This window comes from Neolamprologus brichardi, chromosome 7 (genome assembly GCF_056152115.1).
Source record: "Neolamprologus brichardi isolate AB-2024 chromosome 7, ASM5615211v1, whole genome shotgun sequence".
In the NCBI taxonomy this organism is placed as follows: Eukaryota; Metazoa; Chordata; class Actinopteri; order Cichliformes; family Cichlidae; genus Neolamprologus; species Neolamprologus brichardi.
This window is the reverse complement of record NC_142110.1, coordinates 2,226,584-2,246,614: the sequence shown is the minus strand read 5'-3', so window position 1 is coordinate 2,246,614 and position 20,031 is coordinate 2,226,584. Positions and strand designations below refer to the sequence as shown.

Sequence of the window (20,031 nt, the reverse complement as noted above, 5' to 3'; positions counted from 1 at the left end):
TCTCTTGCTGCTCTACACTTATTTCTCTTGAGCTCTTCTAACAGTGAACCCACACGCAAAACTCGATACACTGTAGCGATGACTCAGTTACTAACGCTAACTGTGCAGTCCTTTGAGGGCTGATTTTTTAATGTATTGAGACGAGGAGAGTGATTGGTTGGAGGCTAAATGCACTGTGTATTATGCGTGTTATGATACATTTTGATTCAAACTGTTGGCTACATTGAACTTTGAGATGACTTTTAAAATCAACTAGTAAAAATTCATCAACAGCAAAATTGATTTGCTCTGTACTTTATTTTCCCCTCCGTCCCCATCGCCTTGTACTTTGTGCACTTTGGCACAACCAGAATATTTAATTTACCCGACATACAGGACTGCAAACACGTGCAATGTGGAAATGAGAGAGAGCTTCTGCATGTAACGTGACACAACTCTTCATACAGACACAAAACTGAAAGAAAACTGAAAGCGTTCTGAACCCAAAGACAGACAGATACTCAAGTGTCTGAAAATCAGACCAAAAATCAGGCGAAGCAGGATTAAACAGCCAGATGTTATAATTACAGGTCAACAATCTGGCAGTTCATTGGAATTTCTTTGCCTTAAGTGATACAATCATATAAACCTGACAGAAATGTAGCATAGGTAATATTAAGCAGATTTATCTACCAGCTACACCTTTTATTTGTTGCTGTAATCTTTTTCTCAGGTCTTGCCTGTTTTCTTATCCCCATGTTGGTCATCCTGGTGCAGGCAGGGACAATCTCAGGCTGATCTGACCCGATCAGGCCAGCCTTTTGTGGAATTAAAGAAATTATTTTACAGCTACAATATATCCTGCAGCATTAACAATATAATCTACAGCATTGATACTGCATTAAGACGGTTATTAAACCTGCTGGCTTTACATTAACCTTTTATTACAGGAGCAGCCATAATCACTGTATACACACACTGCATTTTGTGCTTATTAAAGAGTTGAAGCTCAGTCAATTAATCAAAGGTCATAAGCCTTGTTCAGTGCGATGTCCGGACGATCTATTGTGTAAGTGCAGCTTATTGCACCAGCAGCATCTGCTCTTATATAACTATCATTAGCTTACAGCTTTAAGTGTTTAAGGTATGTGCTAACTAAAAGTAAAGACAAGATGATAGTTTATTAAATTTTAATGACATTTGCAGATTGTTTCATGAAGTTTAATAAACTCCTTGCTATCTAAAATATAACAGGACACCGGAGTAAATTCTCGAGCATCTCACACTTCTGATAATCAGCTGTCTGCTTGACTTTTATTCAGCTGTGTAAAAACTATAACTTTAATCTCAGCCAAACCGATTTACTCAGGAACAAATAAAATACTAAAAAAAGCCAAACAATAACATTTTTAAGTTATCTAAGTGACTTATATATCATGTTTAACCTGAGTAGCGAAAGACGGCGGTGGGTTTGAAAACGTTTTGCCGGGAGTCCGGTGTTCTCACGGCTCTAGTTAGCCTAGCCCCCGGCTAGCTATTGAGCTAGTGGCTAACAGACGTCTCCGAAAACGTCGGAGCGCTTTTGAAAATATGTGGTGTCTTGATAAACTGAGCAGATATTTGAGGTTTACACAGCTACATTCTCGCCTGAAAATATGTTAAACGTTTATTTTGTGACCCAGAAAGAATAATAAGAGTAATATTAAAACTAACTAGCTGCCGCCATTGTTGGAAACTGAGCTGGGCTGCGCTATGAATTCTGGGACACAGCTCCTTCTTCTTCGGGGTTTAACGGCAGCTGGCATCCTTGTACATGCAGTGCTGCCATCTTCTGTTTCAGTCCGTTATTACACTCTTAAATCCTACTACTTATTCCTGCGTCTTTTGTGATCTTACAAAGCTTCAAACGACGCGTCGACTATTAAATCAGTCGTCGACGATTTTAATAGTCGACGTAATCATGACTAGTCGACTAATCGTGGCAGCCGTAGTACATATAATCTAGAAACAGGAGCAAAGGCCTGAAACTATTCAGCAACCTGTGGCGGTGGAGTTTGCTTAGTAACAGGTGACAAGTCCCTGGGGACCTTCAGGGCCTGGATTCATCGCCATATTTGGACGAAGATGCTGAGGGGAACTTCGGTGTCTGCATTTATCTCTTAAAACTGATCATTGTCTGTAAAAAATGCAAATAATGTTCTTGTAACGCGAGAAGGGGCGTCAAACCCTGACATTATAAAAGAAATTGCTTGTTTATTTTTGGGTGGAGATCTATGCTGATTGTGTGCAGCATCCATCTCCCCGCGTGTGTTCAATAAAATCATGGTTTGACCAGACTCTTCGGGACCAGTGTTGTTTTGTTTTCCTCCTCAATATCTTCGAGTTCGGGACACTTTCTAACCTTCAGCGCCTCACACTGCTGTCACACTTGTAGTAGCTGATCTGTCTCACTCTCCTCTCTTGCCTCGGTCCCTCAAAGTTAGACACCAGTTTTCATGCCTGACATTCCAGTATCCCTTCCCTTTTAACTCGTACAGGACCAGAGCGAGAAGCCAAAGTAGACAGGTAGCTGCTGAATAATGGATGATCCCACTGTTTGAAATTCCCTGTTTTCAACAGCAAGAGGAAGAAAACAACTTAAATATTTTGGAGGAGATGGAGAAGTCGCAGCAGAGAGTCGGCCAAGTCTGGAGAACTCTGAACACTGGTTAAACTGGGACAACACAAACACATTAGACATGTTTATTTTTGCAGCCACAGCTATTAAAAGAGCAGACTTTCTATCCAACACTTATTTAATGACTTTCATTCGAAAGCATCTCTATTCTTGTATGTATGCGTGAGCTGGTTAGCAACAGCTCAGCACAAATTCTACAAGCTAGTGCACAAAGTTTTGAAAACGAGGCCCTGAGTGCAGCTCAGCTTCTCTGCTTCTCGTCTCCTTTACCATCAAGCATCAATTACTTCAGTGTAAATAGTTATTCGACAACTGATGAGAGTCTTGTCACCAGAAATGAGACCTAATTAAATTCGCCAAACTTTCTTAATGACACTTCTGATTAGTTGCTCCCCTCTTCACAGCCTAGCAGAATAGCATCAGAGCAGCACGGCGAGTCAAATCTCAGAGAGGATTTGGAGGATGCAAACTTTCCCATTTAACTTATACCTTGAAGTGCAACATACTTCCTCGATGTCAAGAGCCCACACAACAAGCCGAGCACTTGTGGTTTATGAGATAAACTTTCGTCAGAAAAAGTCTCCAATCCTCACTGTCACTCTGTCTGATGTGGTTTTCCTTCTCAGCACTTTCATAAAACCATTCTGCTTAACTAAAGCTCTAAACCAGTCAAGAGGGCTGGAGTGCTCTATCTGCAGAAACATGAAACAAATCCGCCAGAGCCTAATGGTTTGGCCTAAATACTGAGCGGGATTAACGTGACTCGTGTTTGCTGTAATTGTGTAAGTTACAGGGCCGAGTGAGAGTAGAGACTGCCACAGGTCAGTCTGTACATAGAGGCGCGTGTGCTGCTCTGTTTTTGTCCTGAATACAGTAAAAACAAGTTTTACCTTTAGCGTAGTTTTAATGAATTCTGTTAGTCACATAAGTTGCATCATGTGATTCGTGCAAGAAACATTTTCTCTTACATCATGAAGAGCAGACAGCTGCTGAGATCATTAGCTGCTGCGAGGCCTTCAGGGGCCCATCGGAATCCGTGCTACTGTACTTCAAAGGGTTTGTGGTCAAAGTGTAACAGATTTCATTTATTCTTTGCTTAGCGGCTACGCCCACACGGGCAAATAATCTGTTGATGGATTTTCATAAAAAATAGTAAGGGGAGATTTGTAATACATTGGATAATCAGTTACTGCACCCCTTTATTAACCTTACAGAGCTGATAATAAGAAGCTCCACAGTTCAGCCCTCCCCCATCCTCGATACATCTGTTCAGACAGAGTCTCGAACCTCTCACTGAAGCAATAATTGTCATCGTTTGAGTGATAAGGCCCATAAATCACGTTCATTAATGTGGAGTTAGCAGATCTCAGTTCAGTCCTCCTGACCACGTGTGAAAGCGTCATTAAGTACTTTGTGGTAACAGATTACACAGAGGCTGTCATTCAGACTCACAAAATGTCAGATTTGTGTTGATGACCAGACTCCCTCAAGTCCTGCCTGGTCACAGAGAAACAGTGAGATTGGCAAAAAAACAAAACCAAGGATTTCACCTTTATTTAAGTTTGTGTTTCTCACTGAGGAGAAATTTGGTTGATTTTTACTGCAACTCTGATCAAAACTGCTCGAGTGTGTCGTTCTTCTTTCATACCAGAAATTAGGCAGTCATTAGCATTACCACTGAAATTTGATTTGGAAATGAGAGCAATCAAAGGCACATCATTTAAAGGAGAAATCTTTTGCTTAATAGATGGCATTGGGATTGGAATACTTTGAGGACATCTTGTTAAAGCAGAAATTCTGTGTACTCTAAAGTACTTCATACACGAGTACTTGGCTTTGCTGTTCCCAGTGAGCGTATTGATGGAGCATTACAAAAACATCTGGCATCATGTTTTAATTTTAGCATTTTCTTCTGAAGTATTGGTTCTTATCATTTTTATTACTCTTAAAAACACACTTTAAACCCACACAAGTGTGTGCAGGTCTCATTTTAAGAACTGGAAAATAAAAATGGAGAAGATGTCAATCACAAATGTTTCCACACAGAACTGAGAGGGCGTCTGATCAGTTAAATAAATGAAGCACCACGGGTTTATCGAAGGCCATCATTTCATAATCAGATGTTTCATATGTAGCAAACAAAGTAACAAAATAGAAAAACTTACATCTTAAAAGATGTTTGATTTCTCCTCCCACAGTGGAACACACCAGTAAAATGATGAAGCTATCCACAGTGGGAAATAATTACTATCAAACCTCTTTATTGCACTGATTGCTGCTTCAGAAGAACGTTTTCCTCAACACAAAGGACGAACCAGTGTTGGCTTAGCAAAGATCCTCATTTAAATTGTACCTTCATATTTCTTTATTTAATACTTCCCATCCCTCCTTCATCACTTTTGATAGACAGGGAACACAGCAGCAGTTTTGAAAACGCACTAACCCCATCCATCATAGTTTGGCCCCTTCTCAACTCCTTACTCTGCTCCGAGTGCTCCGACTACCACATGCAGCACTGTTGCCTTCACCCTGCACATCTTCACGAGCTCCTCTCATTGGCCCTTGGTATTCTTTTTCTGTATGTTGCTATCACTTGGTATATTTATAGAAAAGCTTAAAGAAAAGCACATGTTATGGTAAAAATGCATCTTTAACTGCATTTTTCCTCTTAAAGGTACAGTGCAAACCCCGAACCAATAATTCTAGCTACAGTGACCACTGTAGATAGAATTATTGGTTCGGAGTTTGGACTGTACCTTTAAGAGGAAAAATGCATCTTTAACTGCATTTTGCCTCTTAAAGGTACAGTGCAAACCCCTATCCAATAATTCTAGCTACATTGGATAGGGGTTTGCACTGTACCTTTAAGAGGAAAAATGCATCTTTAACTGCATTTTGCCTCTTAAAGGTACAGTGCAAACCCCTATCCAATAATTCTAGCTACAGTGGTCACTGTAGGACAAGCATCTCAGCCCACCATCTGTAGTGCAGGCTGTCAGGTCCCTGTTTACATCAGCCGTGTGAAAGAGCCAGTGAAGCTCACTTCTGTCTGTTGACAGTTATAATAAGGTGAGCTGAGGATATCCTGAACTCCTCTGCAGGTAAGCGCTGCGTTTTTTGCAGCTGTTCCCCAGAATTAGAGAAACTTTCTTTAAATTGGATTGAACATTAACAGCCTCAAGCACTCAGGGAATAAACTCTCATATAAAGTGAGAATGTACGCTGTTTACCTGAGAGAAAGTGTCATTTTTAGGCTAACATTAGCTAACAAAATGTTAGCTTATAACCAGCTATTGTTATTGTCTAGTTAGCTTGTTGTCAGCTGTCCAAGAGGGGACAGACGTCCAGAAATATATATTTTTAATGGATTAATTCCAGGTTTATGAGGATTCCTGACCTTTAATGTTATCAAAGTGCCACATAGATGGATAGAATAAATGCAGCTCTCCAAAGGTCGGAGTTCAGGCATGCATGTGTGCACTGGCGAATCAGACGAATTGTGTTCCACGTCAAATGCATTTGACCTACTCAACCCAGGGAGGCACACACACTGGACACACACACAAACGCACACACACACCTGCACTGTTATGCAGACGCACACAGGGAAGGAGAGAAGAAGCCAAAGAAAGCTCCTGCTTTTTATAATGCCGTTTTATTCTATGCACACCGTTCTGCTCCCACCTCTCCAAATGTCTGTCTTTCACTATGTCCTCGACCTGTCTGCAGGTCACAGGTACGACAACTCAAAGTCAGTGTTACTGCCAAAATGTCAAGAGGGTGAGATGACAATAAACAGAGGCTCCATGAAAGTGAATATAAAACGCATGCTGAAAATCAGATGAGCAAAGTGGGATAAAGTTAGAAAATGAAAGATTTATTACATAAAAGATTCAAAGAAAAACTGTGGAAAAAATAAAAGATCACCAAAAGCTTTTAAAGGATCAACATACTACAGCTTATAAGGGACCTATTATAGTGATTTCAGTAATATTATACAGTTATATTCAATTAGAGGCACTTTGCAAGATTCACCGGCCCACTGTGTCCCCATTTATCTTAATATCTTGTATCCTAATATGTAAATAGGCAAAGATATATAGATAAGAAAATATAAGGAAAAGTGCAATATTTCACAGCAGTAGGTGTCGTGATCCTGGGCCAGCATTCTTAGTTTTCATGTATTCTTGTATTTTGTTCTTCATTTAGGTTCCTGGGTTGTTAAGTTGTTCCTTATTTGATTTCCCCTTGTGACCTTTACCCCCTGTGTGCCCCTCTGTGTAACTGTGAGCCCTCGTCTCCTCTCCTTGTGTTTCATTCAATGTTTTCCCCAGCCCGTTATGTCTGTGCTCTCTGTGTACTTCCTGTTTTACTTTGACAGTCTCTCTCAGGCTGTATCCCAATTCAGGGTCTGCAGCCTTAAAGACCGCATTTTAAGGCCGATTACGTCACCGCGACGCGACGAAGGCTGTCCCAATTCGAAGGCTGCTCGAAATGCGGCCCTCAAATGCGTCCTTCATTTCCCTGAATTTTAAGGACGTGGCGGTGTAGACTTCGTGGCCCAACATATCCCAGAATGCATAGCGCGGCGGTGGGTGTGGATAATTTTGCCGAAAAAAAACGGCAGGTGAGGGGCGCCGAAGAGTAAATTTTAAGTAAGTACTGAATATTATGTCACTTATTTATGTGCAAATGTTTAATAACGAAGAACATTAAAACATTCCTGTTGGCCACATGTCGGCAAAGTCATGTGACATTAGTGACGTTTGTACTAACTTGGTTTTAAAGCCTTTACTTTAAAATATACGCCGTTCAATAGCTGAGCTTAATCAGAGAATGATCAGAGCTCATGTAGAAACAAACAAATGAACAAAAGATTTTCTCCTTCATTTCTGTCAAACAAAGCTGTATGAAACGTTTCCAGTTGTTAGTATCATGGTTGCTAGGCAACCTGGGCAGCGTGACGGAGGCTAGACCGTCCCATTTCACAAGCCTCGCACTTCCGGCCTTAGCGGTCTTTAAGTACGCGGCCCTTGAGGATCGTTGAGGCTGCAGACCCTGAATTGGGATACAGCCTGCGTCACGTTGCGTTACTCCTGCCCTGTGTCGTTACGATTATCTGTGTCAGCTGTGTTCCCCGTGTGCTCCCACTGCCCTCGTTAACCCTCTGTGTATTTACGTCCGTGTCTCCCTCATGACTGTGTGTGCTTCTCCCTGTTTCCTGGTGAGCTTTATATTTAGTTTTCCCCAGTTCAGTTTTCTATAACTTGTGAGCTGTTTTTCCAGCCATAAAGCTGTGCTTTTTGAGTTTATCCCCCATGTCCCCGTGAGTTTGCGTTTGGGTCCAATTCCTGCCTGCCACACAGCCGAAGCATGACGTTCTCTATCCTGAGAACAGGAAGTAGCCCAGCTGTGCTGTAGTTTAATGAGAACATGCTGGAGAATCTCAAAGCTTGCGTCAACACATTTTTCTCTTGGAGGAACAGATAATGTGGTAACCAGGTTACCGAAGACCAACAGCTGCAGACGCGATGCAGTCGAAATGTAACGTAAGAGGAAAAATATCAGAAAGACAAAAATATGAAAGCGTGTTCTTTGCTGAGACCATCCTCACTCTGACACAGTTTGATATATTCAGTCAGTCCCAGGCTTTATGCTTAACTCTGTTATCACATTACTTTAGCTTCCCACGTATATCTGTGATGGACTCAGACAGCAACTCGAGTCTCGAGCTCCACAGTGAGTTTCTTAGTGCAATAACTCAGCGAGTGTTGGACGGTTTCCCCGTGATCCCAAAACTTTACATGTCGGGCCATCGCCAACATTTTGATTTGTCTAATAATGTTGTTTTTCACCAAATCCTGCCAAGCTCACGATCGTTATCCTTGTTAAAGTGCACCGTGCTGCACAGATGGCTGCTTTGACTTTGACAAGTATTTGTCTTGGATTCCAGCTTTTGTTGTTTTCTTTCTACATTTTACTTCAACTTTTGTTTCTTTTGCTATAAAGAGTTTAATTTAAAGCTTCTATTTAAAGAGTAAAGAGATGCACAGAGAAAACAAACAAACTTCATATTCCTTAAAAACCCAAAACAAAAACCCACCTATGACCTCTCTGCTTCTAAAGCTGTCATTTGGGGCTAGTTTGTATTATCCAATATTTCTAATATTTATAGGATCATAGAGGTGACGTGTGATGTCAGGCAAGCAGCTATCAAAGCTTTATTGGTAGAGGTCCTGACTCTATCACGCTATCCAATAATAAATCCACGTTTTGTAGCGATTAACACGACCACAGCGAATACGTTTTACAGCACATAAAGCAGTATCAATAATTTGGGCAGTAAAGTCATGATCTGATGAGTTTTATTGCCCTCGCTCTATAATAGCCCCATGTGTTTACTTATATATGACATACAGCTGCAAAGGTGCAGAAACACGAGTCGAAATTAGGCCTGAAAGGTCATAAATGCAGCGATGACTTTTTATCTTGTAAAATGTAAGTACAGAGCAAACTACGGGACTCCCTCCGGCAGCGAGAGGAATAATTTTTATTGTGGCACACAGAGCAACTAATCGCCTCGCAGTTATGATGATGGTGATATTTGAGGGCTTCTTCTGTAACAGAGTTAAAGTTAATGAGCTGTCTGATTCTGGGACTTTTCACTTGACTGGGGAGAACAGTTCGGCCTGTGCCAATAAAGTTCACATTATCCGGGCCGTATATTGTGTCTGTTTACGCAGACAAATAAAACGAACTAAGCGGGAACGCTGGGAAGATCGGACGTATTTGGCGATACAAAGATGGGATCGCGACAGCTCAGGCAGACGGAGTCAGATGTCTTTACTTACTTACTATTTCCCTGCCAGATCACCTCGCGTGCATCGTTTATTCTCCCCGAGATGATCCACAGTTTGCAGCTGCGTCTCTTTTTGACTTTGTTGCACTTTTACCACAAAAGTATGTCCAAAAACTGCTTACCTAATACTCTGTTTCTCTAATATATCCGGATCTGTAGCATTAAGTGATGCCACAAAGCTTCCCACAGGGATGTTTTCCATCCTGGTGACTATCAGGGGGTCTGGGAAGAACACAGGGCCCTCGTTAATGTCCTCGACTCTGACGTGGACGGTGGCCGTGGAGCTCGGGCCATATCCGACATCGGGAACCAGAGGATCCTCGTTCTCTACTTTGATGAGCAGGCTGAGGAATTCAGACGCCTCATAGTTCAGTGGCTGAGAGGAGACAATGATTAGAAAGGTAAGTATTATGTTATTATATTATCTACGAGAATATATGAATGTATCCAAATGTTTCTTACAGAGTGCTTTACCTTGACAACCGACAGCATTCCCTCGTTGTTGTCCGGGTTGGTCTGGATCTCAAAGCTCTGCGTGGGGTCTCCGCTGATTATAGAGTACATGGCTCTCCACGCTGCTGTGGCCGGATCGTCTCTGTCATCTACCGTCAGGTTGACCACAACGCCCGTCGAGCCCTCATACACATGAGCTTCAAACTGTGAGGGGAGACAGAGACAAGTTGAGATTACTGAGAGGCCGGCTGAGGAGACTGAATCTAGAAAATATAACAGAAGAAATCAGCGCGATTCCAGAGACGAAGACGTAGATTCATGTAACTTTAACCCTTTAAGACCTACCATGGAACCAAGTCCGCCAGAGCTTATATTATATTTTTACATGCTGTGGAGCCATTTTTGGGAGCATTTCAAGTTGCTATACATCAATACAACCATTACAGCCCAAATTTTAATAATATGTCTGCATTAAGTGCATAGAAATCAGATAAATTGCAAGAAAGTGCAATAAACTACAAAAAAATGTAAAATCATTTTTGTTTTTTAACATATATTTCTAGTTAGAGAAATTTAAGAGGCTTATCCCTCAAAACTGTAAATACAAAAAAGTTGCACAAAATAGTTTCCCACCACAGGAAATTTATTTTGAGTGTCTTCATAGTTTTATTTTTGAAATACACCAATTTTTATATACTGCAGGAAAAACGAAAATAAATATTATAATGCAAATTTGCAAAAAAGCAGCATATGCATCAAAATAAACTATTTCCAGCAGTGCAATATGAGTCCTAAGCATCCCAGAAACGACACAGAAAGTCATAAAGTCAAACATAACTTTTAAAAACACCAGTATAAGCTCATGAGGCACTGATGGTAAAAAAAAACTACATTTCTGCGAAAATTACGTCACTTCCGGTTTCGGGCAGGTCATGGCGGACATGCGATAGTTCGTGCTGATGGACGTAGGAAGTGTTACAAACAGCTGATCGGATCGGCAAAGCGTGTTTCTGGAATATTATGTTTTTGTTGCTGCAAGTGCTTTTTATGCAGTTTTTGGAAACTGTGACCGAGGACAAGCTGATGGCATAAGATGTAAGTACAACTCCTCCGGTTTCATATGCAAAAAAAATATTGCGCTAGCTCACGTGGTTGCAGAGCTACCGGGATTTAAAAATAGTTACGCAAAACGGAGCGTGCTGCTCTGACCGGCTTTAAAGGGTTAAAGGCTTCAAAGACTGAATGTGAAATGAATTTCAGAGGCAGCGCTATTGCATACTGAGCCAATCAGACTTGGATGTGAACAGGTACAAATTTACTTTAGGTGGACTAAATTAGGGCAAATTAACATCCCCGAGTTGATACAGTTTCTAATTTGAGTAAAAAAAGCGCTTATTCCATATTTGCACACAAGGAAATGCAGCAAGTTTGGAGGGAAATCCTAAAAAATATGTTTCTGCAGAGTTTTACATTTTGCATTCCTGCACAGTCCAGTAGACAAATTTATATTGCATGATGTTAAAGGTTGGACTGCAGGCAGCAGTATGGAGCACATGCATCACTTTTGTTTCCTGTGTGCAAAATGTGTGGTAGCTTGCTGCTTGCAGAACATTACTTTGTATACTGTGTATGAATCTATATTGTCTGTGCAACATTAGACTTTTTATCTACGCAGTTATATATTTGAAAAAATGGCAGAACAGAAAAGATTAAGTGTGATTAAGAGTTAACAGAACAGATGAGGAGCTTCTACGCGCTCACATCGGGGACACAAATGCATGCACAACACAATAAACAGCATTTATGTCTCCAGAGCCGATTCCCCACAGCGCATCTCATTTATTTTTGCGGTGTCAGTCACTTCCTGCCTCACGGCTCAATGTTGGCAGCAGGCCTCAATCAGATTCTTATTGATGCTGCCAGGAGGGCTTCCTGCTAAAGACTGCATCGTGATCAGGGTTACCCTTGAAGAAGTGCTGGGCAGGCATACCAGTGTGTGTGTGTGTGTGTGTGTGTGTGTGTGTGTGTGTGTGTCGGGATCATTATTGTGTCAGAGCTCACACTGTAATCTTTCAGACACAAACACTCTGTTTAAGGATAGTGCTGGTCCAGCCTAGATTACTGTGTCTCTTCAGCCCATGGTATTGTTGTTTCACAGATTACCCTCTTACTGCCTTATACTGCCGGGCTTCGTGCATTTATCTGAAGAGAGACCAACATTGATTTTTTCTCTTTCCTTTCTTTTCTCCCTTTTTATTCATCCAAAGCCTGTTTAAAAAGAAACCCACTGTGAACCATTCACAGTCATTTAGGGCACACAGAAGCGAAACAGAGTGTTCTTAAGAATGTGGATTCTCACACGTGCACTGATGGTCCTTTTGTCCCGCGAGCCAACAGCTGCTACAAAGGCAAATAGGAGAGAGATGTCGGCATAAAAGGCCCGATTCTCACTCGTAAACAAGCGAGAGATGGTGGAATTTAAATTGCTTCAGCTTTACTGGGAAATCCTGAGGCGGTGTGAGCAGTTTCACAAAATCTTGACCTGAAATACACAAGGCCCCGTGATCACAAACGACTGCTTGTTATTCGCCGTCGTCCACGTCTAGACTTAGGACGGCAGATAAGACACACTCGGAAGCTCGCACGCAGACAATAGCCAATCAGACGGGGTTTAATCATGTGAGGCAGTCATGCAGTTTGGAGAAAAGTTATTCTGTGTGATGTGGACACCACTGAAAAAAGTCCAGTTCCTACTGGAGCACAAAACAACCAAGAGTATAAGGAAATGACTAACTACTGGGCAGAACAGCTGGCCTCAACTAACTGAAACGATCAGGGGGCGCAATAGCTGTGTCCCAATTCAGGGTCTGCACGCTTGAAGTACGCATTTTAAGTGTGATTACGTCACCGCCACGCGACGACGGCTGTCCCAATTCAAAGTGTACTTCAAACACATACTCCAAATGCGCCGTCGATTTCCCCAAATATCAAGCGTGGTCCGGTGCACGCTTCGTAGTCCCATATATCCCACAATTCATAGCGCGGCGGTGGGTGTGGATAATTTTGCCGCAAAATACGGCAGAAGGGAGCGGCCGAAGAGTGAACTGTGAAAAGTAAGTACTGAATATGACGTCACTTATTCATGTGCGAATGTTTAATAACGAAGAACATTAAAACATTGCTGTTGGCCACATGTCGGCAAAGTTGTGTGACACTAGTGATGTTTGTACTTTCAGCGTTAACTTGGCTTTAAAGCCTACATATATATGTATATATATATATGTATATATATATATATATATATGTATATATCTATATATATATATATACACATATATATATATACATATATATATACATATATATATATACATATATATATATATATATATATATAGTCCCGTGGCCTCAGCCTCAGATACTCAACTAATCAAAGTGATGTCGTGACAAAACATTTTTCTCCTTCATTTCTGTCACACTAAGCTGTATGTAACGTTTCTCGCGGTTAGTATCATGGTTGCTAGGCAACCTGAACAGCGCAACGAAGGGCTAGACCATCCCGTTTCACAATCCTCTCACTTCCGCACTTCTCGTACTTATAGTACGCACCGTACGTAGTACGCGTAGTGCGCGTACTTCAAGTGTGCAGACCCTGAATTGGGACACAGCTAATGACAACAACAGTCAGAGTGCATCGCAGTCAAGTTTGTTTTTATCTGTAGCATCAGAGACCCCACACACACACACAGATCCAGTTAGAGCAGCGGCTCTGAGAACAAAAGACGACCTGGACACACATGCACGCCGAGACTTAATAAGCAACACGCAGGAAAACACACACCTTAAACATGCAGATAGAGGAGCTTTTGGAAAAGCATATTTAAAACCATGTCCAACATATTTGGTGCCCGTTTATAGCGATTTTTGGGGTGACGCCTTGTGATGCCAGTCTTTCCAAATCACACTCTGATCTTCTGGCCTTTTGCACTCTTTTGGCCCGTAGAATGATATTATTGAAATGGAAAGAGCCACTTCCACCTGTATATGGGCGATGGGTTAAGGATGTCATGTACTATACTCAGCTGGAAAACATCCGCTACACTGTAAAAGGTTCGGTTCGGAGGTTTTATGACACATGGCAACCTTTTCTTACTTACTTTGAAAGATTAAGTCCGGATACTATCGCTTAATGTGCGTGTGAGTGGTTTTTTTTCCCTTGCTGTTGTTCATTTATTTTATTATTTACTTTGTAGCTGTAATTTTCTTTTATTTTATCTCTTCTTTCTTCTCTGGCTGGGTTTTAGTTACACTGTTCTGGATGGGTGGGGTAGGGGGGCACGACTGTTTGTTAATATTGCCGTAATTGTTGTTGGAAGCAATTCTTTGTTCAATAAAAAGACCTTGATCAAAAAACATGCAGATAGAGGCAAAGACAGACAACCAGTCAGCGTTGGCAGTGACCGTAAATCAGAGCTCTTCACTTCGGACGTTTAAGACTCCAAAGAAAAAAAGAAGCTGCCATTGATTTTCTGCTCGCCGTCTCTTTTTATGTCTGACTTTCCAATAATCTGGCCCGTGAATCTTCTAGGTAATGCCATGCTGTCAGAAGATAATTGGGTGATAGTCATTTGAGGCACAACAGCTTAAGAAGAAAAAATAAACAAATTGATATCGTCAATTTTCAGCTGACAGTTTCAGCGCCGTCATCCTGACGACTGCGATGCCAGCTTTTGTTTACATCCGTCGTTATTTTCCTTTTAAAGTACAATTATCTCTGTGCTGGTGTCTTTGGTCTTTTATGACAGAGTAAACTTTGCAAACAGAAGAAGCACGTATTGACTGCTCTTGGTTTGCTGAATTAAGTAGGGCCTGTACTTTATTTGAACTATTTGCAGAGCAAACTGGACGTGCCATAGATTATAACATCGTACCTCAGGATGCTAAAAAGATGCACCTTGTCAAAATGCTGTGAACATTTGTTTAACACGTTGTTTTACGGTCAAATATCTGCAAAACTAAACACTGTTCATCATTAAATTAACGGTTTTCTTTCAACTTCATTTCAAGAGCACTTCTAACCTCGTGCACCAAACATCTCCAAGCCAAAGACAAACAGCTGGTTGATTTATGGAACCACAAAACCTTCATCTCAGCATCGTCAACAACATTCATTCCACCTCTTCTCCAACAGATGGATGTGCAAGAGAAACCCTAACTTCTGGCAAAACGCCTGAGACGGAGACGCGAAGCCTTGGAAAAGTATGCACATCTGTCAGCTTTACCAAGTAACATTAAATGCGCTCTGCCTCATTAACAGCAGCACAGAAAAAGCCTCCTTTTTCTTATACTGCCTTTAATTTGTCTTTCATTGGCAGCTGGCAGTTTTTGCTTGTTTCAAACCAGTAACCCTGTCCTCGTGCAGATCTATGGCACTAACGCATCAGGACCAAAAACAGCAGAACTATGTAAACATGTGTCAATACTGTAACCCATCACCTATATCAATATTACTGATCCATCTTTGCTGTCCTCTAAATAGAAGAAGAAATGTGCACGATTCCAGTTACATTGTAACCATATATTTAAGACTGCAGCATGCACAATCACACACAAACAGACATGACTGAAGATCAGCTTACATTATTCCTGGATGTCTGTCACAAAGTGTTATGAATACAGATGGCAGTTGTGGCTCCACTGACAGGCAAAGCGACAGGCAGCTGAGCAGCTGTTCATTTGTCCTAATGGAAAGTACTTTGTGACACGTCCCTGCTGCCCCAAAGATTTTCTCTGACATGCAGCACACATAACAGCAGCCCATCACATTAAATCTCTCAAGACGAGACTATTTTGCCTCTGAGAAGCATTTGCTTCATTGCCACGACACGGCAGGGAGACACCGCGACACCGCCGTTTGATGTTTGTCTTTTTGATAAGTTAGTTAGTGGGTTTTTCTTTTTACTGGACAGTTTCTTAGACCATCTGAAAGAAAAATATATGACTCGGAGAAATCCAAAACTCATGAACATTTTCAGGACTTTTCAGTTAAGGATGAAGCCGTCTCATTACTTTAGCCCCTCGGTGGCTCTATAAAACATCGAGGTTAGACAGAAACCTCAATTAGACAAGAATCACACATATTTTGCTTTTCCTTTATCAGCTTTTGAAAGCAGCTTAGCTCTCAGCAGAACGAGGTGTAGACATTGCGAAAATTTGCAACAAGCTACTATTGTGCATGTGATTGCTCATCGTCTCACACAATCCTACACCCAGGCATGGCATACTTCTCCGTCTGGCCTCCCCACTTGCTTTTTACACTGCTCCCAGCTTTAATCCTGCATACAGTAAGTGTGCCTGGGGAGTTAATGAGCTTACCTGTGTCTTTATTAAATTTCTACAGCTTGTGTGCAGGCTGCTGCCAGAGATAGATTTTTGATGAATCTGACATTTAGCAAAGCAGCTTTTCAGATTCTCTATTTGTCAATTAAGCTAGTTAACAAAAATATTTCAGGAATACAGGCAGGCATTAAAAACCCATATGCCTCAAAAGCAAGGTCAGCCATTCAAGTAGGGGTGGGCGATATAAACGATATAAATTTGGCCAACGATAGAGATTTTGACTATAGCGCTCTATCGCGATAGCGCATGTTGATGATGTCATCAAGCTGCGCCTGTTTTGGTCGAAAGCATCGCAGCGGCTACAATCATTATCATCTGCAAATTATGCTGACAGTCACAGCAAAGAGGTGAAGCACTTTTGAAATATGGGGAAAGCCAAAAACTGCGCTTCCTCCACTTCCGTAACATTGATTCATTAATGACTTTTAATGAGTGGAAAAAAAAGTTAGCGTTCATCCTCCAGCTTTACTGTGCTAATGTTATGCCAACTGTGTCGCTAGCAATCACGTAGCACAACATTATATACCAGGTAGTCCAACTTCAGTAACCCTGCAAACGCCACTGCTGTTTAGTTTTCTGTCTTCATTTATGTTGGAAGTGATAGCAGAGCTGTACGTTTTAATTAGTTTCACAAATCTCTCAGTCAGAACATGGTATGAAATGTTTAGGTGTAAACTAGCGAGCTAACTTCCTGCTAACTTCTAACTCCGTTAAATTTAATAACTTCTATTTTCATGGATGTTAAACTTAATTGTTACACCCGATAAAGCAGCAACGCTGATGATTTTATTAAAGATTAAAGAATTTAGACCGTTTTTAACTCTCAGTGTTTTGACTTTGGGACCTGAACAAGACGGAGTTTAGGACCCAGACTACTCCGCGAAGCTCCTCACTACGGCAGCCGTAATGCTCTGACAATCTATCAAGCAGTGCGGCTTACCAAAGTTGTACTAAAACATTTTTTAATGTTTTAAAAAACTGCACGCCCAAATCTGTTCGAGGTCAGTAAGCACAACCAGAATTCATACATAAGGCACACTCTCTATTTTTGAGAAAATTAAAGGATTTTAAGTGTGCCTTATAGTGTGGAAAATACATTATACAGAAGAAAATAATATTTCGCGATTATATATCGTTACCGCACGTGCTTCAAATTATATCGCAATATGAATTTTAGGCCATATCGCCCAGCCCTACATTCAAGTGTAGCTACTGATGTATGATTGAGCGCTCGTCCATCTGGAACGGCCCGAAGACTGAGAAGTTTTTAACTTCCTGAAAACAATCTGACAGTTCCAACTTTGTGCTGCAGTTCACTTGTGTGCTCTCCTGTAAAACTTCCATAGTTCAATTTAGCACTTTGCAGCTAAATCAGTTTGTAGAGTCCCTGTGCAATTGAGATTAGAAACAAACTGCTTTAATAAAGTAACGCCTGGCTTTCTCTTCATTGGGACAGATTACAATTTGCTTTTATTCCCAGGTCACATGACTCTGCACTCGTCTTTATCAGCCTCTGATTGGCTGTGATGGAAACAGGACATCACTGTCGACATGCTCATTTTCAGCTTAGTCAGGATGATTATCAGAGAACAACACAGATGTTTTACATGAGTTTGCAGATAATTTTTTATTGGTATTTTGCAAAGTTACAAAAATATGCTAAAGAGAAGCTTATTGTTTATTTGGTCTCTGCATAATAGCCTATATTTTTTCCAGCCAGTTTCCTGTCTGCAAGCTTAATAATACATTTTTATTTAAGAAAGCACTTTTCAAAACACTCAAGGACACTGTACACAAGCAATAACAACAACAGACGTAACAATTTACAAAATAATAAGGATAAAACATACAGCAACTAAATAAATTAAAGTAGCAGGATGGAGAAGTTTAGTGTGAACAGGTGAGTTTTGAGTCTGGACTTAAAAAGAGGAAGGAAGGTGATGTTTCTTATCTCAGGAGGAAGACGGGGGCAGAGCAGCAGAAAGCCGAAGCCTGAGGTCCAGAGAAGTGAATCAGCAAATTTCAAATAGCAGCAGCTGCAGGAAAAGTTCAAGAGTTGGACAAAAAGACGACCTTGATTTTGAGGCCGAGTTTAAATTACATAAAGTTTAAATCCTTTATTGCTTTTTATGGACAGAATCATGATTGCACAGTACTTCCATTCATAAAAACCAGAATTTTAGTTTTTTCCCTTTATGCATTCACGGTTGATGTAATAAACTCGTCCAAAAACAGTCATTTTGCAGCTCTTTTTTGGTAAATCAGGCAACTGCTGAACCTGAGAGGATGACCTACTTTGGGCACATTTTTAAAAACTGGACCTGAGCTGAAAATAGTTTTTCCCTTTAAAATATAATTGATTACATGCAATCTATTAACAGCCAACCTTTTCTGCAGACGACAAAGCTGAAGAGGAAATCCAACATGCAGTTTTGGTTCCTGCACTGATGGTTTCAAAGAATGAGTTCATGTTTCATCAGAGTCGAGAATCAAACATTAGATTCATCTTTGCATTGTCGGTGAACTTTGAATAGGCTGCTGTCCAACTTTAGGTCTACAAACTCCCGCGGGCAGTGACAGCAGCGCTTTGTTTTTAGTAGAAATATGAAATCACTTCTTTATCAGGCGCTGCTATTCTGGAGGAATCACTCGAGATAGTCATGCTTCATTAATAAAAGAAAAGAAACACGATCACTCAGATCAGCCTTCTATTGAGTTTAGGGCTGCCACAAACGATTATTTTGATAGTCGACTAGTCACCGATTATTTTTGCGATCAGATCATCATCCATTGAACGTAAAACGTACAGCTTATTGCACCAGCAGTATCTGCTCTTATATAACTATCATTAGCTTACAGCTTTAAGTGTTTAAGGTCTGTGCTAACTAAAAATAAAGACAAGATGATGGTTTATTAAATTTTAATGAAATTTGCAGATTGTTTTGGTGAAGTTTAATAAACTCCTCGCTATCTAAAATATAACAGGACACCGGAGTAAATTCTCGAGCATCTCACACTTCTGATAATCAGCTGTCTGCTTGGGGTTTATTCAGCTGTGTAAAAACTATAACTTTAATCTCAGCCAAACCGATTTACTCAGGAACAAATAAAATACTAAAAAAAAGCCAAACAATAACATTTTTAATTTATCTAAGTGACTTATATATCATGTTTAACCTGAGTAGAGAAAGACAGCGGTGGGTTTGAAAACGATTTGCCGGGAGTCCGCTCTAGTTAGCCTAGCCCCCGGCTAGCTATCGAGCTAGTGGGTAACAGACGACTCCGAAAACGTCGGAGCGCTTTTGAAAATATGTGGTGTCTTGATAAACTGAGCAGATATTTAAGGTTTACACAGCTACATTCTCGCCTGAAAATATGTTAAACGTTTATTTTGTGACCCAGAAAGAATAATAAGAGTAATATTAAAACTAACTAGCTGCCGCCATTGTTGGAAACTGAGCTGGGCTGCGCTATGAATTCTGGGACACAGCTTCTTCTTCTTCGGGGTTTAACGGCAGCTGGCATCCTTGTACATGCAGTGCTGCCATCTTCTGTTTCAGTCCGTTATTACACTCTTAAATCCTACTACTTATTCCTGCGTCTTTTGTGATCTTACAAAGCTTCAAACGTCGCGTCGACTATTAAATCAGTCGTTGATGATTTT

At 40.9% G+C, this 20,031-nt stretch overlaps 1 protein-coding gene across 1 annotated transcript in view; it reads right to left on the bottom strand.

Moving 5' to 3' along the window:
• The window catches only part of cdh13 (cadherin 13, H-cadherin (heart)), a 463,504-nt gene that overhangs the window by 74,506 nt on the left and 368,967 nt on the right, over nt 1-20,031 (bottom strand). Inside the window, exons 10-11 of the mRNA XM_087842806.1 lie at nt 9,990-10,172; nt 9,638-9,891 (exon numbers count right to left, since the gene is read on the bottom strand). Of these exons, the coding sequence (XP_087698932.1) occupies nt 9,638-9,891; nt 9,990-10,172 (437 nt within the window). The remainder of the gene's footprint in view (nt 1-9,637; nt 9,892-9,989; nt 10,173-20,031) is intronic.